Source organism: Camelus bactrianus, chromosome 34 (genome assembly GCF_048773025.1).
Source record: "Camelus bactrianus isolate YW-2024 breed Bactrian camel chromosome 34, ASM4877302v1, whole genome shotgun sequence".
NCBI classification, from domain to species: domain Eukaryota; kingdom Metazoa; phylum Chordata; class Mammalia; order Artiodactyla; family Camelidae; genus Camelus; species Camelus bactrianus.
The window spans coordinates 18,968,791-18,995,878 of NC_133572.1; the positions used below are offsets into that span (position 1 = coordinate 18,968,791).

The 27,088-nt window shown below is 43.1% G+C and overlaps 1 protein-coding gene and 1 non-coding gene across 5 annotated transcripts in view; one reads left to right on the top strand and one right to left on the bottom strand.

Moving 5' to 3' along the window:
- Nucleotides 1-27,088, bottom strand: part of TMTC1 (transmembrane O-mannosyltransferase targeting cadherins 1) — a 239,362-nt gene that overhangs the window by 30,112 nt on the left and 182,162 nt on the right. For all 4 annotated transcript variants that reach the window (XM_074357366.1, XM_074357367.1, XM_074357368.1 and 1 more), the window contains 2 exons: nt 22,643-22,786; nt 4,903-5,011 (listed from right to left, as the gene is read on the bottom strand). In XM_074357366.1, the coding sequence (XP_074213467.1) occupies nt 4,903-5,011; nt 22,643-22,786 (253 nt within the window). The remainder of the gene's footprint in view (nt 1-4,902; nt 5,012-22,642; nt 22,787-27,088) is intronic.
- Nucleotides 1,748-1,853, top strand: LOC123614481 (U6 spliceosomal RNA). Its single transcript, XR_006721891.1, has one exon. It is a non-coding gene; the product is annotated as a U6 spliceosomal RNA (small nuclear RNA).

Genomic DNA, 27,088 nt, shown 5'->3' on the forward strand with positions numbered 1-27,088 from the left:
AAGAAGATAGTTTTAGATACTCTTAAAATGCTAGAGTCGTAAGATACAGTAAAGAGTGTTTAGAATATTTATCAATTTTCAGATTTGGAAACTGAGGCCCAGAGAGGCAAAGCACTCCTTACTCTAGTCTGTGCGGCTGGTTACTGTGAAGTAGGGTCTAGAACCAGGCTGCCCCATTTGTCGTCAGATGCCTTTAACAGCACAGCGGAAGGGAACTGATTCCCAAGGTAAATCACGTCCAGAGATGCTGTGCGAATGCCCGCCCACTTTACTTAGTGAAGTTCCCCTAAGGCCCTAGGGAAGGAGTAGACACGACAAAGACAACACAGCTTTTCTAAAGAAATAAACTTGAACAATTGTTTAAATAATAGTTCAGGATATTAATTCAAGAAATAAAAATATATCATTAGTTTGTGAGTTGATGTGTGTTCCCCCAAATGCCATAGGAGCTCCAAGGAAATCTAACACACTGTGAGATGGAGGGGGTAGATGCAAGGTGGGGGAGGAGGTGGAACCTGAACTGAATCTTGGAAAATGGGAAGGATTTAGAATGAGAGGAAGAAAAGGCAGCATTACAGGAAGACGGAACGGCGTGAACGCCTGCAGAGAGCTCCCCCAAAGCAACGCGCTGTGTCAAAACTGGGGTTGGGTAGGTGAGATTGTCAATTACCTCCAGGCTAATTTTCATCAAGAAGAGCAATTAAATGCTTATTATCTGTCCCAGCAAGCTGTGAAAAAAAGACATGATTGGGAACTCTTTTTGTTTGTTTGGAAGTCTAACTTTCTTTTTTCTTTTTTTTTAATTGAAGTATAGTCAGTTACAATGTGTCAATTTCTGGTGTACAGCGTAATGATCCAGTCATGCATATATACATACACACACACACACACACCCATATATACACATATATATATAACTTTTTAAAAAATTTATGGATGTATTTTTTTTAATTTTTTTATTTTGGCAGGGGGGTAGATATATATAAAACTCTTAATGCAATTCTGTATTTATTTATTTCCTTACTTATATCTTATTATTCCAGAGAGAAACTGAGGCAGCTTTCAAAAATATAGAACATAGATGGGGGAGGGCATAGCTCAGTGGTAGAGCGTGTGCTTAGCATGCATGAAGTCCTGGATTCAATCCCCAGCACCTCCATTTAAAGTAAATAAATAAACCTAATTATCTCCCCTCCAGAAAAAAAAATACAGAACATAATATGGAATAAAATCAATAATGAGGGAAAATTAATCACTAAGGAGGGAAAGCAGCACACACAGAAAAACAGACTATCTTGTCCGGGTGGTTTTTAGTCGGAGATGGGGCCAAGGGGGACGGAACTGAGTTGACTTTTTTTTTTTAGCATTTGTAAGACTTTTCAATGCATTAGGTTAAAATGAAGCAAAAAAAAAAAAAGTGTTATTCAGGAGAAGCCTTGCCATTTTAACACCGAGACATGAGAGAAATTTCTCCCTTGAGTCCTCCTACAGAAGCCACTGAAGGATGCAGTAGGTCTTGGCCTCACCCCTCCCCTGACCCTGTGGTCAGAAGGAGTAATTTCCCAGAGCTGTTCCTCACGCTGTCCCTCAGCGTCAGACAAGGACATCACACGGAGGCACAGTTCAGTTACGAAACAGCGTGGCTCACAGGCCCAGCCCTACTTTAAACATAAGAGTGAAATCTAGGACAGGTACTGGATTGGAGGGACTACACATTCTTCAGGTCACAGTGATTCACTTATTCACTCTGTACTTCAATCAACATAAATAAATAAATTGGAATCATAAAGAGAAGATTAGCCTGGCCCCTGCACAAGGATGACATGCAAATTTGTGAAGCATTCCATATTTTTAAACAATTTAAGTGTCCTTAAGCAGAAGAGTAGATAAAGATGTGCTATACACACACACACACACACAATGAGATATTACTCAGCCATAAAAAATGAAATTCTGCCATTTGCAACAATATGGGTGGATCTGGAAGGTATTATGCTTAGTGAAATAAGCCAGAGAAAGACAAATACTCTATGTTATCACTTTTATGTGGAATTTAAAAAATAAAGGAAAGGAATGCATATAATAAAACAGAAACAGACTCACAGAGATAGAGAACAAACTGGTGGTTACCAGCGGGGAGAGGGAAGTGGGAAGGAGAAGACAGGGGTAGGGGATTAAGAAGTACAAACTACTATGTATACAATTGGTAAGCAATAAGGATATATTGTATGGCACAGAGAAATATAGCCATTATTTTGCAATAACTTTAAATGAAGCATAATCTATAAAAGTATTGAATCACTAAGTTATACACCTGTAATTAATATTGTAAATCAATTATATTTGAATTAAAAAATTTTTTTCCAATAAAAAATTGATTGATTGCATACACCGTGACAGACATGGAGAAAAGGCCATGAGTAAAACAGGCAGCTATTCTCATGGAGACTGGCTCATGGAAATAGTCTAGTGGTGGGAGAAAGATCCCAGATAGATACATGTATGTTAGATGGTGATAAATACTGTGGGAAGGAATAAGCCGGGCAAGATGACAGAGAACATGGTGGGCAGTTGGAGGTAGCTATTCCGAAAGGGTGATCACAGTCCACCCTCCGATATGGAAATATTTGGGCAGAAACCAGCATGATATGTGGAAGGGAACTCTAAGGTGTCTGGGAGAACAGTGTTCCAGGTGAGGGCACAGTAAGTGCAAAGGCCCTGAGACACAAGCATGTGTCATTTGTCTGAGTAGCTGCAAGACATCCAGCCAGGCAGAGGCTGGGAGAGGGTCTTCTTATGAAAATGAAGGAGCCAGGATGAGATAAGAAAAGGGAATAATGATGGAATCAATCTTTTCTTCAGAAACCTCCCATTGTGTCTGCTTCAATGCAAGCCAAACACAACCATCATCATTTTAGCTTAAACACTGTGCTGAAACATGCATTAAAATCACCCACTCCAGTGGGGAGGGTACGGCTCAGTGGTAGAGGGCATGCCTAGTATGCACGAGGTCCTGGGTTCAATCTCCAGTACTGCCATTAAAAATAAATAAACATATAAACTGAGTTACACCCCTCAAAAATTTTAAATAAAATCTTCTCTTAAAAGAAAAAATCACCCACTACAGAATGTAAATTGGTGCAGCCACTAAGGGAAACAGTACGGAGGCATCTCAAAAAACTAAAAATAGAAGTACCATGTGACCCAGCAATTCCATTCCTGGGTATAATATGCAAAAATAAACCCCCAAAAAACACTATTTGGAAAAGATACATGCACCCCAGTGTTTATAGCAGCATTACTTACAATAGCCAAGATATGAAAGCAATCTAAGTGTCCGTCAACAGATGAATGGATAAAGAAGATATGGTATATATACATATAGTGGAATATTACTTGGCCATAAAAAGGAAAATTTGCCTTTTGCAGCAATATGGATAAACTTGGAGGGTGTTATGCTAAGTGAATTAAGTCAGACAGAGAGAAAAATACCGTATCATATTACATATTTGTGTAATCTGAAAAATACAACAAACTAAGGAATATAATAAAACAGAAGCAGACTGACAGATATTGAGAACAAATTAGTAGGGAGGAGGAAAGGGGAGGGGGTTGGAGGTACACACTATGAGGTATCAACTAAGCTACAAGGATATATTGTACAACACAGAGAATATATCCAGTGTTTTATAATAGCTATAAATAGAGTGTGGTTAACTCTTAGATGAGATTTTCAAAGACAATTTTGCACATAACTTACAAAGGCAAATCTCTTTTCCCAGGCCAGAGCATGTGGCATGGGGCAAATTAGGGGGTGCAGAAAGAAGCAGTTTTAAAGCAGTTGTAAGAAGTGAAAAACCTGCCTGAAACTGATGTGAGAAAATAAATATCTGTTTAAACATGGAAAAAAAACTGAATAACTATACTGTATACCTGTAACTTATATAATATTGCACAGCAATTATCAATTAAAAAAATAAACACCCACCACAGACATGAGCTTTTGTCTAAAGCCCACCCATACTCTGTGAAGACTATCAGAGCAAGACAACCAGGCTTAACATTTCTGACACTTAAATACCCATAGAATGTCCTGATTTTGTTTCCTGGTAAAACCTCCAAAGTTTTTCAAATGCAAATTGCACTCCAATGTACCTGACGCGCAGCATCCAATCATTCATTACTTTGAGCCAGTGCTGCAGAGCATCTTTCAATGGTGTTGAGTTTGAGTTCGACTTTAAAGCCAATCCGGCAATCGTGTGATAGCAGAATCTACAGTCTATCGAGGGCACTTTTGTGTGTCAACAAAACTGTATCATCAATTTAGAGAAGATAGCTTCTGTTTTCCCCAGAGCAGGGGGCATGCTTCTCGGACACTGAAAAGTGGGATCAGATCATTCAGACACAGCGAAAAGCAGGAGGGGACTCAAAATACCCTACTGTTTAACGAGAAATGTTCTCTCTTAGGAGCCTGTCCTACAAGACTCTGTGATCTTCTAACAGGCATTAAGACATGAGGTCTATAAGATAGCTGGTAATTGGTTCCATATTGAGTTCAGAGATCTCAGTCCATCAGTAATTCCCCAGAAATATATGATAAGTAAATAGAAATAAAACCAGCAAATATCATGAATTGTTCTTGACAGATTTTTGACCCAAAGTGATAGGGAATGTATCAATGCCCTACAATTGACCATTCTATCTAAACGCCACCTACAGACACAGAGCACACTACAGTGAGAAAGCTGGTTTGGTAATTTCTGTCAAGAAAACTGACATAGAGATTAGTTGTGCAATATGAACTCACAAATTAAATGATCAGTACAAAAATCTGTGTAATTTAATTTATACATTCAACAGCAAAATTAAAAAAAAAAAGTGAAACTGAACATAAACAATTACCTGCTCTGCCAATAATGAAGCTAAACTTGAATACGCATCTGCAAACTCGGGACCATATTTAATGGAATCCTTCAGTAAGGTGATCGCCTCTTCCTTTTTCTCCTGAGACCTAGAGATGGTAAGAGGGGAAAAAAAAGAACATCTTTTAATAAAACTTGATTTAAACCCTCTGATGAGACTTTAAAATCTCATTTCTTTCAGCAAAGATTAACTGATTCACTCTGGATTTTACTGCAAATGAATTGAACTCGACTTTCTCAAGGTGCTAACAAGTTTCTGTCTCTGAATTCTCCCTGGAAACAGACATTAAGCTGGAAATGATACTGATTTTCCTACCTTCCGTTTCCTGCTGTGCACTTTTTGAAAGTGTACAACCTTTGTTACCAGAAAGTTTGACCTTCAGGGGGAGCGGTTTTGGGTGCATGACCTGAGTGGCAGAGGATGGTTTCAGCTCCCAGAGAACCTGGGGGCTGGGCTCCTAACGAGGGCTGAGCCACCTACCAGAGACAAGCCAGCCCAAGCTGCCCACGCCAATCTTTGTTTTCATACCTAAGAGAGAGACACCTTTTATACATAATTTGTGAAATTAGAAGGTACTGTGACTGTTGGCTGGCCAAGAACGGTCCGCTGTTTTATTGTCATGTTTTTACTGAAAATCGGGGCTGGTGGTCTTCATGTTAGTCTTCTCCCAGCGGTTACAGCTTTGATTCAAAGAGGACTCAAGACCCAAAAGTTATCACCATTATTCTGGGTGGAAGTTCTCTTTCTGTAAGCCGCTTGGGGAAACACTGAGTCATTAGCCTGATGTCAATATCTCTGAAGCCAAAAATACACACTGGCCATGATCAGCTTTGCCACCAATACAATTTCACAAACACTGACCACCTGCTAAATGCTAGACATTGTAATTGGCAAAAGAAGTGGAATGAAAAGCAGAACCCCTGGAATTACAGAGGGCACTCAGCCTAAGGGTCCCCAACTTTACCGGTTGCCCCTACTGAATTGTGTGCCCATGTTTTCACTATGCAGGGTCAACAGTAACACTGTAAAAAGATTCTCAGGTAGCTTGTACACACACTGAGGTTCCAGCAGCGCTGCTGCATGACTTATCAAAGGCAGCCAAGAGTAGCTCCTGCTACAAAACCCCTACGTAGGGCTTCAGTCTCTGTAGGATGAAGATTTATAGGGGAAAACGAGTAACTGACCCCACAAGTCTGACTTCCAAGAGCTAGAAGCAGCATGTTGCAAGGCAGTGTTACCCAGGAGACAGTCTCAGACCTTGGGGAAAAGATCATGTTTGCGGCATAGACATTGCATTTACTACTATTCAACTTAGCAAATATGCAAACATCATTGTGTATTATGTGTTAGAGCTATTTCCCAAGGGAGGCGGCTGTCCGGGCTATCCTCTCCTTATTGGGGTCTAGCGAACTCCTACTTGGGTCCTCCTGTGGTGCCCAGTCCCACCCTGGATATCAAGGTGTGACACCCGTGTCCCTAAGTGGACACTCTTTGGGATGTGGCTTCAAAGTTGTATGGTTATAAGAAATTTGCATCACAGAAATTTGCTGCTTTCTTGTTGACTCATTCATTTGGTTGACAAACATTTAAAGAGCTTCTGTAAGACTCTATGGGGGTCCACTATGTTTACAAACTCTTGGGTTTCTATTCTAAAATATACATCTAAGTAATTCTTCCATGGGCACATGTTTTTAAATGAAAACTTGTTTTTTAACCCTGGGAATTTGACTATTGATTTCATGAACTCAGAACTCTTCCTCCAAGGATTCTGTAACATTAACTTGGAAACTTTCCCAAAATCCAAAGGAAGATGCGGACTTAGGAAATAAAGGCAGAAAATTAAGTCCCTCGGGACATAATTTAGCTTGGCTATGCTTCAAAAATCAGCAGAGAAAAAGCCACAACAATTTGATGGTTAAAGATTTAACGATTTTCATTTGTTATGACTCACATCAGTCAGAACGACAACTTAACCTTTCGTATATGAACTCGGTGAGATTAATCACCACTTACTTCAGCCTATGAATCTAAATATTGGAGGTCGTCCATTAATATTCACGTGACACAATGGAAAAGCTAGCATCAAATTTATTCGCAGGGAACTCGAATCCTTTATGAAAGCATGTTCCTCTACCACGCCTCTACTGACCGATACACTTTTAGAAAGACATCCCATCATGTAATTTCATGTGGTGTGTAAGTATTACAAGATGCAAAGACTGAGGCAGGTGAGAATTCCCTCTTGGTTCTGTACTCCTGGGTGACTCTGCTTTTCCCTGGGAGCCTTTGGAAGTCATTAGACACCAGCAGGGGTCAGACACATGCCACCTTAACAGAGATTTTAAAATGTTTTTTTTTAAGAAAGCCCAAGAAATGGCCAAGTGGTAATTTTGTTGCTGTTGTTTATGGTTCTAAAAGGGAGATGAACAGTAGGGAAGATATATTTCCTCTGTCATCTCCTCTTTTGCTCACCCTTTGGTAGGAGTTAATGAAATAGGTGTGGTTTTGACATAATAACTTATAGCAAATAACTACCTGAATGGAACCTTCCTTGGTCATTTAGTAACACAACGCCCACATGAGAACTGAGGTTCATTTCAACCTGTTTCTGAATTCAGTAGCATGCTTTTCGTATCTACATCGTGGCCCAAGTTTCTTCGCTAATTATCCCGTATTAAAAAGCAGAGGCAATATGCCTACCATTCTATTGGATTACTATACCCGGATCGCATCTGACTCAGCTTTGCTTGACAAGACCTTAGTTCAACCCTGTTTCTAGTTCCCTCTTTCTTCTCCTTCTACTATACATAGACAAGTAAAAGACATCCTTTCCAGAGCATTGCTTTCAACACACTTTCTTATATAAAAATCGTCATGAATGCCCTATTGCCTACAGATAGACTCTTAGTTTAAAACCCTTTACAATATGGTTCTGACCAATGTTCCAAGCATACCCAGGTACCCACCAGTCCAGCCAGACTGAGTGCCTTTTGGCATCTATTCTATGGAACCTAAGATATCACCTACCTCACTGTCTCTCTACCCTCTCTGTATGTTAAGATCACTTGGGGGTGCTTCTGAAAAGGCCTTAGAGTTCTGAAGTTGGGCTTCTTAACAAGGAAGCGCTCCGCAGGAATATGCCCACCAACCTGATGTGAGGATTAGGGATACAACCAACCTCCTTGGTTTATACTAGTGGAAACTGAGACGCAGGGGCCTCAGAGATTTGCCCTGGTCCCATGCAAAGAGGAAGCCTGCCTTCCAGGTCCTGCGCCCCTCAGCCTGGCATTCCCACCAAGCCATTTCCCAGACGGCTCTTCCCTGCCTCCCCACTCGGCCTCTGGGAGGCCTTCCCTGACTCGCCCAGCTCAGCACGGCCCCATTACCAGCACTCCTAAACACGTAACATAATCAGAAACCGTAGAGATGCCACCTTTCCTAAGTTTGGGGGCTGCTTTTTGAGTCCCTACTAAGAAGAAAGATGTAGGGGAATGGCTGTTAGAAGCCCTGTTCTGGCCTCCAAGGGTGCAGCTGCCCTGTGTTCCCCAGCTCCACAGTCTGAAGAGTAACTGGGCTGGACTGACTCTGTTTCCCCAGGGCCCTGGCCCAGCACCAGAAGGAGCCCCACTTCTGCCTCCAGCGGAGGGTGCGAGTCTGCCTGCCAGTGACCACGCCACACAGGCAAGGTTTAAAAGCTTCATATTTCACAGTGGCTGTTTGCTGACCACTTACTCTGTGCTAAAGACAGAGTCAGTGAATCCTTGGCATTATTTAATTCCCAATAAGCATTACGAATGACGCATAATTATCTACGTTTTAAAGATGGAGAAAACACTACTTGCAACCACCATCCCAGTAAAAAATCAAAAACGGAGATTTGGAGAGCTCACGTGGTTTGCCCCCAGCACACAGCTGCCGTAACACCGGGATTCAAATTTGGAACTTCAAAGTTAGCGCATTCCGTCAATGGGCCACAGCTGGCATTTCTGCACCTGCTCTGTGAAACGTTACTCCCTCTGTCTGTGACCATCACTTGGTGGTAAGCTCCTTCATGGGCGGGGACCCACGTCTTATTAATCTTACTTCTTTTATCCTACAGACTAGCACAGTGATCTGCACAACAGAAGTTCAATAATTGCTAAGTTATTTTTAAAAGCCATGGTTTTACTATTTTTCTTCATTCCTAGACCTTTGTCAATCTCCTTAAATAAGTTTTATAATCTCCTTAAATATGCTTTTTTTAAAAGAACAGAGGAGAATGATATAATTATCCATTTTTATCTTTTTCTACAGCTCTTTAAATATTACAGAAGTGATCCTAGGGAGAGAGAGGCAACCTCTCTAAGCCTTAGAGTCATGAGAAAGTTACAAGCGTAGGTCTCATTTATTGAGCATTTCTTATTTACCAGGCACGGCTAAGCAGTTTCTTTACCTTAACTCTGCACAGTAGCTAAAAGCATCCAGAATCCAGAGTGACTGGATCTGACTCTGCTGTTCGCTAGCTGTGTTCCTTGGGGACATTACCTGACCTCCCTGTGTCTCTGGCACACAGTAGGTATGTTTTGGTTCATTAGCTCATTTAAGGTTTCTAAAATCACCCATTAAAACCTACAGCCCCTCCCCTTTAAAAATTAATTTCTAAAATCAAGGAGAATGTGGTGTTTTGGAAATTCCTTCCAAAGTAACGTACTTCCACGTGTCAAACTATTCGTCAGAAACTGAAGGTAGACATTTCAGTGATTCCTCCTGTGTCTAGTCTGATACCATAATGGGCTTTTAGAGTAATAATCAGCATTAAATACACAAATGAATAGCATTGCACTACATGTAAAATAACAGGAACAGAGGCCAAACCCCTGGAAACCTGAGTCTAAGGCAAGGTTGAGGGGACCTAAATGCAGACAGACAGCTCAACAACCACTCAGCTGACGTTGGAGCCGCACACAGGAGAGGGTCTTCATTCTGTAGGAGTGATCGCTGAAGGTGAATATTTAAGCAAGAAAGAATCGGGAGCAATTTTGAGCCTCTTTTATCAGCCAAGCCAGGAAATCTTCTTAGAAAACAAAGCTTTAAGCAGTTATTTCCATGTGAAAAGGAATAACAAGAGAGGCAGAAAATTTCAGACAGACATTACCAAATTCTTAATGATGGGAATTAGCCAGGCGCTCTGACAGTGCAGATCACCCCTGGGCCAGCATTAGACAGTATTCAAACCTCCTAATGCACCCATTTTGGCTCTAGAATCGGCACTTGAGGGAAATCGGATGCCTATTATCAGTGCCAGCCCCATCTATGTGGGAATACTCTGTCCGCCGTTTAGACGGAATTGACAAGTCAATTCAAAAGCGGGTAAGTCTGAAGACAACATTTTCCTCTGAATCCACCAAGCACGTTATACAGGTAGCCACGCCCACAGGTGGTTTTTCTGAATTCCATACAGAAAGTTTGAAGTAAGGATCTCACAACTGGTGAACAAATGGACCAAATGAAACCTCGGTGCATCCCCCGTCCCATCAGGCAGGGGCACGCCTCGTCACAGACAGGATCACCGAATCCTCCGGAAACGCATGTCACCCTAAGGACACTGAGAACAGTCAGAGCTTCTGTTAAGGGTTCAGCTGGCACTGATGGGAGCCCCGGGTGGGTGGGAGAAGCAGGGAGTAAAATTGCTCCCGGTTATACGAAGGAAAAATATTGCCAGTCATATCAGTCAACAAAGGATGCTGCAGCCATCAAGTCATCAGCCGTTACTGCCACCCCAGCAGTGAGTGGGGGGAACTCAGGATGCAGACAAGCAGGTAGCCCGGCCTCTGCCGCCACCCCCAGTGGTGCCTCCTGAGGGGACTCAGGATGGGAAAGAACAGGACACTGGCCCTAGAGAGCCAGGTGCACATCAAAGGAATGATTTCAATGAGCCCAGGCCTTTGCACCTTCCCCTACAACAAAAGTGTTTAATTCCTTAACCTGAGATACCCGGTTTTCTTTAACTAACAGTAACCTTTTGATGTTCTGACTACCTTTGCTGTAAAAACTCCTACATATCCTGGCTCCTCCGGTGCCTCGTTGGAGCCATCTGAGGGGCTGTCATCCCGGGCTCGAGTCCTCAGAAATGGCCACCAATAAAACCTAACTCTCACCTTGTAGGCTGTGCATTTCACTTCTGTGGACAGTGAGGTATGTTAATTGCCTCTGCATCTTCTGAGTGGCTTCATCTGCCAAAGAGTCATCAGCTGATGATGGATAAGCCTTCATGACCTAAAACATCTTGTTCTCAAATCTGAGTGTTTAAGAATCCTTCAGTGTTTGGTCACATGTAGGATCCAGACCTCACAAGGCTGAGCAGGTCTGGGGTAGGGCCCAGGAATCATTGTTCTGAATAAGCCCCTATAGTAACAGGTGATTCTGTCGAGGGTGGTCTTCAGCCTATGCTTTTAGAAACTCTGCCCTGGTTACTGTGTGGGGTTTGCCTGCTCTATTGGTCCTGGTATGAGGCTAAATGTAAAAGGAAGGGGAAAAGAGACTTTCTGGGACAATCGGGGCCAAAGAGAAAGGTCACAGTAGCTGGTTGATTTGCCTGGATGAGCGATACTCTGGATGCCAGGTGACGCAGGGAGGCTGGAAAGGGGAGGTGCATGGATGGGGGACACTGTAGTTGGAAGAGGCAGTTTTCTCTCTCGTAGAAGCTCTGTTGCAAAATGTCCTCTATTGTGCATCCAAGTCTTAGCTCCCGTGTCATCCACGTAGGCTTCATAACAGAAATAAACAACTCCTAACATTCTGCGAGCAAAACTCCACTCCCTTAAGTCTCTCCCAGGAATTTCCAAAATTCCTGAGAAGGGGTTCCTGGGACCAATAACATCATCCTCACTGGTTTCATAAGAGAAACATTAAGTAGAAATTAGATCTTGTTCATAATGTGTGAATTTTGCCGTTAAACGTTTGCAGTTTCACAGGGAATTCTCCCTTTGGTTAGACAGCAGTGGGACTGTTTCTCTTGCGCATTAAGTAACAGCATTTACATCATCTCACAGTCCTGGCTCGATCTCAGCGACGGATACTTAGCACATCTTCTTTTAGTAATTAAGGATCTGTTAAGTTTGTCAGTTTAGAAAACTTTTTGGATTCCGGTGTAAAGTCTCGTGACACATTCATTTAAACTGAAAGCAGATGCTTGCTTTGAGAAAGTATTGACATTTTGCGAGAATTTAGGAAATGCAGTAACAGAAATAAATGGATCTGGCAATGCCTTTGGCAGCAGTAAAATTTCCTATTAACCACGGCGTGAACTTGGAGAGCCGGGCAGCTCTCTTAACTACCATTCCTTTGCTGTTGTTGGATTCAGAAATGACCTCTCACAAAGGGAAAAGATTGTGATGTTTGGGGGGGCGATGGGGGTGGGAGGTGCTGATAGACCGATATCAGCTCTTGTGAAAAACTGAACTGTAAATGTTGCTGTGAAAGTCTCTAAGACAACCCTGTCAGAGCGCACGTTTTCTCTGTGGCTCTAGAAAACTGTCTTTCCTAGTAGAAGGGAAAGAAGAAAATTGGATCCGACTCTGTGCAGCCTATTTTATGTGCAAGTTTACTGGCAAGAGAAATCTAGTTTATGGGGGCTTCCTTTGTTTTTCTGCTTGACCCTTTATGGAAGCCACATAAGAGATCTGTCCAGAGGACAGACTCATACATGTGGTGGTAAAGGATGGAATTTGTTTTCAATTCAAAACTGAGACAGGAGGGGAAGGGGCAGGGCACAACCATTAAAAGAATGGCAGAGCGATCAGCACCAAGATGGCGGAAGATTCAACCCCCCCCCAGACCTTGAGCTTCAATGTCCCACTGTAACACGACAGCTAAGTGACACTCCCACGGGTGCCATGACAGTTTCAAGGTTTATCGTAAAATGTCAAAACGTGGGCGATGACCCACTTTCTGGGGATCTCAGCCCCTTCCCCAAAGTAGCTGGAATAATCCACATTCTGCCCATGGGACGTGTATCTCCTAGACTGCGGCCTTTCTCTGGCCTTCTGAGACCGCCTGCACTCTGTCTACGGAGGGTCTATCTCCCTGAATAAATCTACCTTCACTCTGCCACCGCTCACTCTTGAATTCTTTCCTGCGTGAAGCCAAGGACCCTCATGTGGCAGGGCAAGTCCCAGGGACCTGGCTGAGACCTGGGATACGGCCATCCCCTTTTGCCCCGTTTTCCTGTATGAAAGCCATACTCACTATAGTCAGAATTATGAGAGCAGAGCACCTGCAGTTACCACCTCTCCTGGCAGTGGGTTTGCAGAACCAGGGTCAGGTCACTGCAGCCTCTCTGGGAGCAGTCGGGGCGTCCGCCCTGCATTGAGTCCCCTCCTCCTCTTTTGCTCCTTTGGCTCTTGAGGTCTTTATCTGCTCAATGAGGTTACTGCCTTGAACCCCAGAAGCAGGACGCTTGCCCCATGATCTTTGCTCCTGCGTGTAGCACCCAGTTCTGCACCCCAAGTGCATAGAGGTGGGCTGGGGGGGTGGGGTGGGAAATGGTCTCAAGCCAACATCTCTTCAAAGCACACAAAATATTTATGCTAAGCTCTTCCATGATTTGAAGGCAAGCATAGAAATGATGTCCCCGGGTTGGGACCTGGAAGAGAAGGCTGCTGACAATAGCCTGGTTTAGCCAAGATTCATTTGCCCCATAGATAAAGGGTCATTTTGATGATACCATTGAATGCACATCCCTGGTTTTAGGCTCAGACAAACTGCTGTCCCAGTCCTGGCTCTGCCCTTTCCAGCTGTATGACTTGGGTTAGATGGTCCCCCTCCAGGAGCCTCAGTGGCTGAATCTGTGAACTGGGCACATTAATCTCTACCTGGTTCCCTAAAATGAGACAATGCATGCAAGAAGAAACTTCCAATGACTACCTGCATTGCCAGGATTCTTTTAATTGAACTGTACCTTTTTTAAGTGATAAGTCAAGAGTTGTTCCAAGTCATCCCCTAGCACAGAAGCTTAAAGGGACTAGATAACAAATGAGGCCAGAAAGATTATGAGAGGTAAAGGAGTGAGAAAATGATTTTCAGGACAGAGGAGACCACTGCAAACTTCTATCCCTGACAAAGCAGTCTGGCCTGTTTACTTATCCTCTCAGAAGTATTTATGCAAGGAAAGAAAATGATGACCTTCCAAAGCTGTCAAGAGAACAGAAACAAAACCAGGCGTTCTAGAAGCTTGCTTCCTGGGCAAAACTGTCTTCTGGCCTCAGGAATGTTTACTGCAGCCATCACAGCACAAGAAAGGATTGAAAAAAGGGACCCTTCCTTCTTCCTCGTAAACCACATAATGGATTTAAAACAACCCACACATGCTCAATTTATTAGTAATCACAGCATGACTGAGAAGAACTTTGGTGGGGGAGAGATACTTAGAAAAATATTTTAATGATTAGCAATCTGTTTATATGCAAATAACTCCCAAATCTTGAGGAAGAAGGTAAACATTCTCATCATTTCCCAGATAATTCAGTTTTGCGCAGACATGGAATATAAGATGATAAAATGCAAAAAAAATGATATTTTGATTTCTTCTTTTTTTTTTTTTGGTCTTTTTGTTTGTTTTAGGGGGTATGGAATTAGGTTTATTTACTTTATTATTATTTTTTTAACGGAGGTGCCGGCGATTGAACTCAGGACCTCGTGCATGCTAAGAAACAGTACTGTGGATGAACGCGAAGAGCGGTCACTTTACAACCTTTGGGATAGTCTCTGAAATGTCGTTTGCATGGTTCCGTCTCCCATACAGTGACAAGGGGTGGGTTTGGCTGGGTGTCTGGGTCTGCACCATGTCGGGGAGCAGAAGAAGATGCGGAAGGAAGTGGCAAGATTATGGGACGTCCTGAATGTTCACACATTTGTGATGGATTATCAGTGAATTTCTCAGGTGCTCCTCAATTTACAGGGAGGGTGGCAGAAGAGAAGATGTTGGGAATGGAAAGGAAAAGGTGACAAATGTGTTGTAATACAAGAAGCTAAACAAACAACTTCAAAAAAAGCAGCAGGTGGGCAACAGGGGCACAGCCCTCACCGCAGAGAAATCAAGGGAAGTAGGGGCGAGAGAACCTTTGGAATTCCCAGCTGCTGTTCAGCGAGCAGCCCCAGCAGGGGTGAATGAACAGGGGGGAGGGGGCAGGGGGGAGAAGTGCCAAATGCTAACCGGTCCTCCTGCCAATTGTGCAGAGAAAGGAAGGAGCAAGGAGAAGCACTTGAGGGAGTGGCTGAACTGAGATGTTCCCCAGGGGAACTGGGGGCCTCGTGCTGAAGTTTCTGGAATGGGAAGAGTCTGAAGACCTTAGAGAGAGCCCATGATGATGGGCGGGGGGAGGGGGAGAAAGGGAATCCAGAACACATGCGGATTTGACATTGAAGACTACTAATAGCGAAAATATAGAAAAAGACTGACAACACCAGATGTCAGTGAGGATGCTAAGCAAATGGACCTCTCCCCAACATGGATGGCGTGAAAAGTGGTACAGTTACTCTGGAGAACTGTTTATTTGTCAGTTCTTAGGACATGAAAGATATATCTACCCACAATTCTCTTCCCAGACATTTACCCAAGAGAAATAAACACACAAGGACTGGGACACGAATAGTCACAGCATGAGTATTCACAGTAACTCAGACCTGTAAACAAACCAAGTATCTGCCCGCAGGAAAACGTCTAAACAAATTACAGCACATGTATACAACGGAACACTATTCGGCAATTAAAAACACATGTGATGTGTAACAACTCGGATAAGACTCAAAAAATCACGCTAAGGGGAAAAACATCCAGATGCCAAAAAGTACGTATTAAACGTGCACCTTTCTGGGCAGTTTTGTGACAGGCTAAACCTAGTTTGTGGTGAAAAAAATTAGAACGGTGATTGCCTCGGGAGGGAGAAACTTACTGGAAAGACATGAGGGATCTTTTGGGGGTGACAGCAGTGTTCTATATGTTATCTTGGGAGTAATTAAAAGAGTATATAAAATTGTCAAAACTCATTGTACTGAACATTAAAGACTGTATTTTCTGCGTACTAGTTATGCCTCGATTTTAAAAAAACACACGTAAACACGGGTGTGACTAGTGGGCTTATTAAGCAGGGAAGACAGTTCTTCCCGCCCTGGGAGAGCAAAGTGTGCGTCTACAAACACGGGGGGAACGTTACGGTAGGAAGAAGGGAGGCTGAAAACATTCACTTGAATCACTTGACTATTCTTAGTACAACTAAAGGTGTGTGCGCCTTCTGGGTGTGTGCACCAGCACCGAGAAGCAGAACAAAGAATACATATATTAGGAAAACAGGAAATTTTGGGGAGATATTATAAGACCATAAGGGATGAATTTCTAACAGCTGGAACCCCTGATTCTCTTTTTTTCCAGAATGCTGTCTTCAGGGGTGGTAAGGGTCCCATTCAACTCAGATGTATATGTTCTTACCTCCAATACCTGGTGAGTATACTGGATGAGGGTCTAGGACATACCAACAGAGGTGGAATCTGAGTCTTGGAGTGGGAGTGGTGCAGTAAAAATAATATCAGATTACATATAAAAATAAAATTAGATATTACAGTGGTTCGCAGTCTCCCAATACTCAACCCCATCTAATACATCTTATACTTGAGTATTTAATTGGGGGAGAAGGTGATTAGGAAAAAATGCTTAAAATAGCTCCTAGGGTGGGGAAGGGGTGATAATGAAAAAAGTTGAGAATTGTTGGTCTGGAGAAAGCAAATGGTAGGCACTGGGGGTACCCTGAGTTGGGGTAAATGGCAGTCAGGGTGTGAGTCTAAGCTGATGTTACACATGTTAATAAAATAGAACAGCTACATTAGAGATGCGATTATAAATTATAAACATAAAAGTCAGAGAGAACAGATGCCAACAGTGGTCAAGCGCAGGGCCGCCAGGAGTGAGGGAGTGCATGGAGAAAAACACCTGTCATGGAAGAAAGACGTGGTGATGTTCAGTCTTACAAGAATAGACTCGTGAGCGCAGAGAAGAGCCAGGAGGTGGCAGGCTGTTATCCCACGACCCCTTCAAAGGGGCAGGAGGAGTGACAGAGAAGGGGAAGGGAAGGGTGGGAAGAAATAATACATTAAAGCCAAAGAGGAACGTTTCAGAGTTCAGGCACCACAGAATGAAAAAGGTGTGCGTAATTAAAAAGCCCACGGAGTGGCTGTGTCTGTGAATGGCCAACATAGAGCAAAAATGGCAGGCTCTGGAGTGAAGGCAGCAGAGGACCCAGCTGATGGATGTAACTGGATGGATTCACTAAAGGAGGCGGCACAGGCTGGTGAGCAAGGCAAAGTCATTGCCCTGATGCTGGAGTCCCTGAGGACGATGGGAGGATGTACAAACGCCTGTGACACGGCCGTGATGAGGATGGGGATGGTGTCCAGGAGCTGCTGGACTGGGCTTCAAAAGAGCTAGAGGCGGAGAGCTGGAGAGAGACAGGTGTGAGCTGCCTGAAGACGAGAGGGGAGAAACTGCCGTGGGGTTAGACTCCAGACAAGGAAGGCTGGAGGTAACCTAGCGGGATGGGTCACAGTGGAGGTGGGGACGGGGAGCAGGCTCTCACCCCAAGGACGACGCACAACCTGCCCCCAGGAAGCTGACCTCTACTGCGGTGGGAAGGACCTCAACAAGTTTTCCTTTACCCAATGGACCGGCATTTTGGATTCTCTGGGGTTTCAGGTAAAAGGCAGACGGGGGAGAACTACTATCTGAGCATATGAACTTCCTTTTTGTGAAATAAAAGGTGATGTGGCAAGTGCCAAATCTATAAGAAAATGTATCCAAAGTGTTTAAATTTATTTCAAAGCTAACGGTTACCTTCCTTTCCTCATCCTTTTATTCTTTAGAAATTCCATTTTCTAAAGGATCAGACTAAAGAAAATCAAATGTACACTGTTCTCAAATTCATCTTCTACATAATTCAATTATTGGACGTCCTTTTTCACTTTCTTCTGAGTTTTGATGATAAGAGTTACTGTTGACACCCATATAACACCCACATCCTATTAGGTGAACGGAAGGCAGTTTTGGCAACAGGAGAGACAGTGTGATTCTTTGAGAGGTTCGTTTCATATGCTGCTTCAGTAACGAGCATGAGAAACCATCTCACCCAGGCAGTCACCGGAGGATTTTCCCCTGCCCTGAATTAAAGGATTCTATTATGTTCTCTGGAGCCATCAGGGATTGCGCTCTTTTCATCCATAAAGTGTTTATGCTAATCTTGTCTATTTTATTTCACATTTTAGGTTCCACGCAGAGCCAACAGTAATTAATATAAATTAAGAATGCTGGTGTGGAAAGCTGTTCCTTATCAATCCGTCACACTGCACAGAATGATAGGAGATTAGCTTCAATGGCCAGTGAAATGGTTGTGAAAGAGGTCAGATATATTTGGATGACAGTCAGGGGACTGTGCTGCTGTCAACAGGTCAAAAGCTGTCTGTCACACGACTCCAAGAATTCAGATGCAGTTTGTCCTCAGTGCTCAAAGATTTCTGGAACGCTCTGACAGAATCACATTGTATTTAGATGTGATTTAGAGCTTCTGTCCTGGACAAAGACTCATATATCTCTCAAAGTCAAGGTCATTAATAAAGGTCTGTGCTGTCCAACATGGCAGCTGTAACCACATGTGGCCACTGAGTACCTGAAATATGACCAGTCCGAGGTGTGCTGTTTGTGCAAAACATATACTGGATTTCAAAGATTAATTGAATGTATATACAAATTGAATTGAATGTATATATTCAAAAAGAAGGTATACTATCCTGTAATATTTTTACATGTTCAGTTCACAGAGAACGATAATTCAATTTCTTGGAATAACATAGAATGGAAAAAAAATCTGAAAAGATTATGTGTATACATATGTATGTGTCTAACTGAATCACTTTGCTGTACACCTGAAACTAACATTGCAAATCAACTACACTTTAATAAAAATTTTTTTAAAGAAAATTAAAAATAAAATTAATTTTTACTGTATTAATTACATGTTAAATAAGAATATCTTGGATATATTGGGATTAAATAAAATATATTACTGAAATTAATTTCACCCTTTTATGTTTTAAAATACGGCTACTTGAAAAATTTAAATTATAGATTCTGGCTTTCATTACATTTCTGCGGGGCAGGGCTGCTCTGGGCTGTATCTGAAGTTCTGAGGTGAGGCACAAGGAGGCAGTAAAGTGTGGTGATTAAGGGCAAGGGCCCCTGGTCAGAAAATTTGAGGTTCAATTCCCACAACTTCCATTTCCTCACAAAGGGACCTTGGCACCGAACTTATCTTCTCCAAATCTTAGTTTTCTCACTGATAAAACAGGACTAGCGATGGTGCCTTCCACTCAGGGATGATTAAATCTCAACTGCTCTTGTCTAAGGAGATAACTTGCGTTCTTAGAATGAGCATGAGGTTCTAGGTGACAAAAAAGGACACACTTTCTAAAAGTTAGCTGCCATATGAGAAATAGATTGAGTATAAATCTTAAATAGTAAAGTGGATCAAATAAAACATACTTAAAATATTCTTATCCTCTTTCTGCCTTTGACCCATTTCTACTGAGCAGCAGAAATACCAGAAGGAAAACTCCGAGTTATCTCAATGTGGATTAGCTCTGCTGTTTTCTGGGTCACCTCTCTCTGCTACGAAAAGACATCATGTAAACCAACTTTACTGTTTCCCTGTGAGAGACAGGAAGGTCCTTCCTCCCCAAAGGCAATCACATGCCACTGAGGAACTAAACATTAAGTAATGTTTGAACTGGAGAGCTGTTTGGGCAGAATGGATGATGGACGGTGAATAGGACAGGCCGGGCACTCAATCCTAGGTCAGCCACAGCCTGAGCCAAGGTCACATGAAATCTCCAAGCCTTGGTCTTCTCATCTGCAAAATGGGGATGAGAGTGATAATGAATGCCTCTCACAAAAGCTTGTTTTAAAGAATAAATTAAATGATGGATATAAAAATCCCTTATCTGTAAACTGGAAAATATTACGTACACGTTAGCTACTGTCATGACTTCATTCTACTGGATCGTAAGACTAATCTTCACAGATGGAGCCACTTGGTTCTGGTGTAATGTGAACAAGCAGAAGGTAAAAAGGGTGACTTTGTACACCGTCCTTAACCCCTCAGGACTTGGCCCTCTGGGAGAGCTTTATTTATTTAAAAAAAAAAGATACTCAGAAAACTATAAAGTCCTATACAAATGCAAAGCATTGTTGGCTTGGATAATCATAAAGAGTTGATTTTACTGAAAAAGAGAGAAAAATCTTAGCTGAGTATCTGGGAGTCCGTCCGACTTCTCTGGAGCCATCAGGCACTTGTGCACTTTTCATCCATAAAGCATTTATGCTAATCTTGTCTATTTTCTTTCACATTTTAGGTTCCACGCAGAGCCAACAGTAATTAATATAAATTAAGAATGCTGGCGTAGAAAGCTGTTCCTTATCAATCCGTCACACTGCACAGAATGATAGCAGATTAGCTCTAATGGCCAGTGAAATGGTTATGAAAGAGGTCAAAACTAGTCATCACTATGCTCCAAAAAACATTTCCTTGTCCTCTTTAACTCACAGACACTAACTCATGATAACAGGCAGTGGCAATAATATGTGAACTGAAGAAAGGAAGGTTGGACTGCGCATCTCTCGCTCAGGTCTGGGCAAGATGAAATTGAAAAGAACCTCTGCCATCACTTCCCAGTAGAGCCACGCTCAGCACAGTGCGATCACCACAACTGCAGGGTATCATTCTTAACTAGAGCTGTCGTTTTCATATTCAGGACATCAAAGCTGGCTTCTTTGTCAAAAAAAAAAAAAATTACTCATCAGCATTATTCTTGAAATCAGTACTCTATAATCCAGGTATCCCAAAAGACAGTGGTTAAGATTTATGTAGCCACTAAGTTACTTGGGCTGTAAGTTGGACATACACAGATGCAACAACGATTTTTACAAATGAGTCCTTGGAACGTCACATAAATAAGTAAGAGCTCATAAAAATAGTAGAGTAAGATCAAAGCATCCTATTGGCCTGTCAACCGTCACCTACATTAGCTAGAATTGATTTTCCCCAACGTCTATGATTTGTTATGATTTTTTTAAAGGAACTTACTGGTACTAAAGTGGCTTTTCTGTCACGGTGTGTACTCCTTCATTCTCAGTTGTATTTTCATCATTCTCATTTTGTGCCAAATTTTAACGATAAATTATCTAGTTTGAAAAATTAAATTCATTTCCCATTTTGGCTGATTGATACTTTTATTTCTTTCATTTTAATTGTACTTTCTTTGTATTTTTTTATTTTTGTGTAATATTCCCTTGATTTTGTATTCCAGCATATGGATGAAACCATTCCTTTTTTTTTTTTTAAGTATAGTCAGTTACAACGTGTCGATTTCTGGTGTACAGCATAATGTTTCCTGGGTACAGCCATTCTTAAATAAGACTTCAGATCCCAGGATTGGCGCCTATCACTTTATACGATGTTACATTATTCTGTGGTTACTTTACAACAGCGCTTCTGTTCAAATAGGATGAAATAACAACGTGCGTCAGCACGCACCCTGGGAAAAAGGACGAGTATCTATACGCCTGCGTAAAATTCAAGTAAAGAGGACGGTGAAGATGCACCCCACGGAGAGGCTGAGGCAATGAAGCCAGACCCGTTAAGGAGAGGATAAAAGAACAAAGCAAACCATTTAGCCCTAAGGCACCAAATGAACGATCCAGAAGTTCAGAGTCACGGAAACCAATTCCGTTAAGCGTGTGGACTGTCAGTCACCTAACACGCACAGATAAGTACATCACTGCTCTCTGATTCTAAACATTTGCACCTTTTTATCCCCACTTCTGTTGTTTTCAACCTGTTTTCTCAAGTGTAGAAAGTTACATTCCACAGCCACCACCACTTCCACTATGATTATCGCCACTGCTACCATTACATGCACCGTCACCAACATGCCTAGGCTTTATATTAACAAAAACATAAGATGCGAAAGTACCCCTTTGTCTTCAAGGACACTAACTTGCACTATCAACCTTTTCCCAGGGCCGTGAGGGAAGAGCAAACACCACTGATTACGGCTGGGAGGGCTTCCTATGAGCAAGAGCTAAACCATGACTAATTCCAAGCAAGCCTCGCTTGGATTCTTACCGACAGCACCAACTGGGCACTGCCTTTGGGCTGCGCTTTCAGAGCGCACTGCTTTTCCTAGACCGGTACTACTTTCCAAGGAATATTCATGAAATACTTGGGAAATGCCTACTAAAAATGATGGACTTTGGGAAATGCTGTATTCCGCGGTCCCTTCTTGAATATTTACAGGGCATTTAGCATGTTAAAGACTCTTGCAATAAAGGAAATATCTTTCTTAACTCAGCATTTCCTAAGTTTATTTGACCATGTAACCCATCCCTGCTCCCTCCCCTCTGCAGACAACCTAGGGACAGCTCCCAGGACTAACACTTCCAGAGAGACGCAGTGGGAAATACTCTTTTTGACTGATAAAGGGTAGAATTTATTCAGATGAATACTACATGCTTCCAAAGCCTGAAAACCCTAACTAGGCTGCCCAGGAAGAGGGGACAATAGCACGAGCAAATGAGTGCTGAGAAGGAAAGGAGTTCTGGAAACGACAGGGTCCCCTGAGCAAAGGCACTCGTTGCACTTACTTAAGGAGATTCCCGAGGTTGAAGAGAGCCCGGTTGTGCTGCGGGTTGAGCTGGAGAGCCCTCTGATAGTACATCTTTGCCTCTGCCGTGTCTCTGGTCAGCGTTCCAAGGTTGTTCAGGGCACTTGCGTGGCGTGGATACAACCTGAAAAATTAGAAATATTAAGCCATGATTGTTCAGAAACTTCTCAACTGCTCACAATTTGCTTGTTCGTCACCCTCCCCAGCCCCAGGCATGCCACAACCAAAAATGATGCACTGAATTCTTCCTTTCTTTTAATGATATGTGTTGGGCCAACGGACGTCCTTCGGAGTCCAAGGACCCCATTCCTGGGCTCTCGGCTGCCTGACGTTCTTTGCCGGGGGTGCTTCCCCTAGCAAACGAACAGCCCTGGGTAACGCCTAACCGCACACTAGCTCAGGCTGGCCTGTTTCAGCCCACCTTACTAGAGTCATAGACCCCACCGCCCTTTAGGGACCCCAAATGTCCTACCTCACCTACAACCAATCAGAAACCTGCACACAAGCTGATCAGGCACCTTGTGACCCGACCTTATAAAACATCCCAATAACCGGCCCTCAGGGCTCACACAGGGACCTCTCGTCAGTGCGGCCCGCCGTGCCTATGACAGTGTACCCCTAACAAACTCCTTTCTACTCTTATACTTAACCTCTGGTAAATTCTTTAACCAACCAGTGTGTCACTGGCTCACCGACCGGCCACCCCGTTGTGCCCTGCAACAGTGTGCCTCTGTCAGACCTTAATGGTCAACTGTGCAGCAGCAGACGTGAAAATACAGCAGGAAAGCAACACCTGGGGTATAAGTAAATAACCCCAGATGGTGCAGAAATAAACAGCATGCAAATCTACCGGGGTTAAAAAAATCTCAGTCCTTTGGAGCCTACAATTACTTTCAACTTCCCTCGACAGAAAATCCCCATTGCCTCAGGCGCTCAGGTTCCGGCACGGTGGACGGCTGGCCAGTGCCCACTATTTACACAAGGTGCTGGGACTTCCTTGGATGAGGGAATCACCACGGATATGTTTGGATCGGAGCATCCGTAGAACCACCGTTATTGAGAAGGTGCTACAAATGTCTCCCCATAGAAATAAACTTTCTCCTCTAAATGGCTCTCATCCTTGACTCCCTTTTCCCATTTTATCTCATTTCCCCCTCCTGTAACCTGGCACCACCTGGCCTGATAGAGTCTCAGAATGAAAATCCTGACAAACACTTAAAACTTTAAAAATGCAGGGGGGAGGGTATAGCTCAGTGGTAGAGTGTGTGCTTAGCATGCATGAGGTCCTGGGTTCAAGTTCCTCCAGTGGGGCAAAGAAAAAAAAATATATATATATATATATAAATGCACAATGAAGTGAAAATAGAAACCCTAATGTTTAGAAGCAAATGTAAAGAAGGATGGTGTTTAAATCAGCAAACCAAATTTATGCTGATTCAGGAAAAGAATCAATTTCCCTCCTTAACTGGAGACCCTGAGGAAGGCAAATACGCACGGCGACATAATTCAGCTGTTCCTGCTGAAATCAGAGCGGGCATATTTAGCCTTCGAAGAGGTTCACGCTGTCTCCATCACCCAGCGGACTCTGAATAAGCCTTGGCTCTTAGGGAAAGATAATGCCCACGTGATAAAAGCAGGATCTGTATGTCAAGTCTCCTGACAATCACATGTCTTGCTTGTCCTCTCCCAGCCTGTTCTGTACCTTCTAAGAAGATCAATTTAATTTGGGGACAGAAGGGTTCCTATTAAAAGGCCAAGGAAGATAAGCTGCATAGCTTTTTTTTTTTTTTTTTTTGCTTTTTAAAAAATCTTTGCCTAACCCAGTTTCCTAAATTAATTTGACCCTGTAATCCTCCCTTCCCGACTCCTTACAGCACAGCTATGAACACCCCTCAGGATTTCCAGGAAGACGCTCTGGATAATGCTCCTCTTGACTGACAAGGGGTAGAACGTTCCATCCTCCCAAGGTCTGGGAGCCCTAATTATTCACAACGACTTTAGAGGGACTCGGAGAACGACATTAAGAGAGGAAGTTGGGAAAAAGCAAACACACCAGGCCAGCACACGCAATGTTGTTTGCTTCTGGTCTGGTCTCCTTTGGTTAGCAAAGGCAACCTGAGGCTCCCTGGTGCTGAAACAGGAGTGAAGGGCCAGGGCACAGACTCTAAAGGGAGGACACGGCAGCTGGGGACAGGGCAAGCTGGTCAGGACCAAGATGGCGGAAGACTTGACTTCCGGTGGACCTTGAGCCCATGGCCCAGCCACAGGCGCCATGACAGTTCCCAGGCTGACCATAAAAAGTCAAGAAGTGGGCAGTGGGGGGATTCCTGGAAATCCCTGCCCCTACCCCACAGCAGTTGGAATAACCCGCCTACTCATTAGCCTATGAAATTACCGAGCCCATAAAACCTAGTAAGTCCTCGCCTCCAGGTGGATCTCTCTCTTTTGCCTTCTGAGAAGCCCGCACCGCCTGTGGAGTGTGTATCTGCTTTTACCTTACATATATATCTTTCTCTTTTCTTTTTTTTTTTTGAGGGGAGAGGTAATTAGGTTTATTTATTTATTTATTTATTTATTTTTGATGGCGATACTGGGGATTGAACCCAGGACCTCGTGCATGCTAGGCGCACACACACTATCACTGAGCTGTACCCTCACTTTAAACACCCCTACACCTCTCCGTCTCTCTCCCTCTCACCTTTCTGAGAGGGCCTGTATTCTGCTTATGGAACGTGTATCTGCTAAGACGCTCTTTCTTCTGAGCGAGATGGACCCCACCCGGTGGAGTGTGTCTCTGGAGTTAAACTTGCTCTCGCTTTACTGTGCCTCGCTCTTGGATTCTTCCCTGCGTGAGGCAAGAGCCTATTCTCCGACAACAGTACCAGTCCCCTAGCACCCAACCTCTCAGTTCTCAGGGGACAGCAAGTCCTCGGTGCTCTGAGATGCCACTACAGGGCATCAGAGCTAAGAGAGAATGCTCTGGTACCTGCCCACCCATCCCCGTGCCCAGAACAGTCTCCTGGGAAGCTGTGTCTGAGAATTACTTTGGGAATGGTTACAGAGAGCACATCACAGCTAGGGCTTAAATTCTTCCAAGGGAAAAATAATTTTTTGGATGTTGAGGAAAGCTCAGACTTCCAAAAGATTTAAGGGTGGTGGGGGAGTCCGGTGAACACGGTGAGAACTGTTCTCTTCGCTTCTTTGATAACAAACAGCAACAGAAAGCACCCTGGGGACCTCTACCTTCTCAGAGGAGGCAATTTCTTAACGCTTGGTCTTTTTCTTATTTCTTTAGGTTTTAGAGCCCTCAAAATAAACGTCCTCGGTGAATGCCCTCAGTCCGGGAAAGGATAGTCTCAAATTCAGTAAGAGCTTCTCCAGTGTGCTCCCTGCCACACAGCTGCCCTCTCCAGCTGGTTCTCAGCCCACCTTTTTTGATTTTATATTTCACAATCCCACTGCCATTTAAAGGAAAGGGCACGTACTTTCAAAGTTCACTGAGTATAAACACATCTCTCTCTCTTTTTTTCACATCGGAAGCAGAATACAAGAACTCTCCAAGACAGAACTATGCAGTGAGAAGGGAAGTAAAGAGAAATAAATACAAGCATTATGAAGAAAAAGGCCTTTAGCATGCCTCGTGCTCCAAGAACGTGTCTGCAGCTGCTTAGGGCAGGGCTTGGTGGCCAGCCACGGGCAGCAAAGGGGCTCCGTGCGAACAGAGTCCCAACCCGTCCAGGAAGGGGATTGCTGGCATCTACAGTGATTTACTGAATCCATTTCCACTCGCAGCCCTCCACTTGGAAAATGTGAGATATTGTTTATTCCTGGTAATAGTAAGGATCTGCTAGCAGGACCTTTTCTCTCTGGGTACCTGATTTGGTTCACCTAATCCAAGCAAGCATTGCATTATTTACGAAACAAAGCTGAATTCCACGAAAAGGATTCTTCAACCAGGTCAAGAAAATTTTCACTTTTTATTTTGAGTTTTACATAGATGTAGATATTTTCTTAAAACATGTACTCTTGTTTAGTGAAGATCTATGCAAGGACAAAACTTTTTTTTTTTTTTGCATGTTTCGTTTCTAAAATGAACTTGTGTTTGAATTAGTTTGGGTCTAACTCAATCCTGATGTCTCCAGGAGGGCAATTTTCTATTGGAAAGATGAATAATTCTTAGAGAGGTCTACATTGCTACATCCATTGTCGGAAGAAATTAAGTCGGTCTTGACTTTGACTTCTACACGTAGGTTTTACAAAAGTTCTGTTCGTGACTATTCCCTTCCCCATCTAAACAACCTTGACAGACACTGCAATGAATTAGAGCAGAGCAGTGATTTTCCAGCCTGCTTTTTTAAGACCAACGTGAACAGTCTCTTGATTTTCTTGCTCACAGTCTTGTTCAACATTTCTATTGTATATAGAG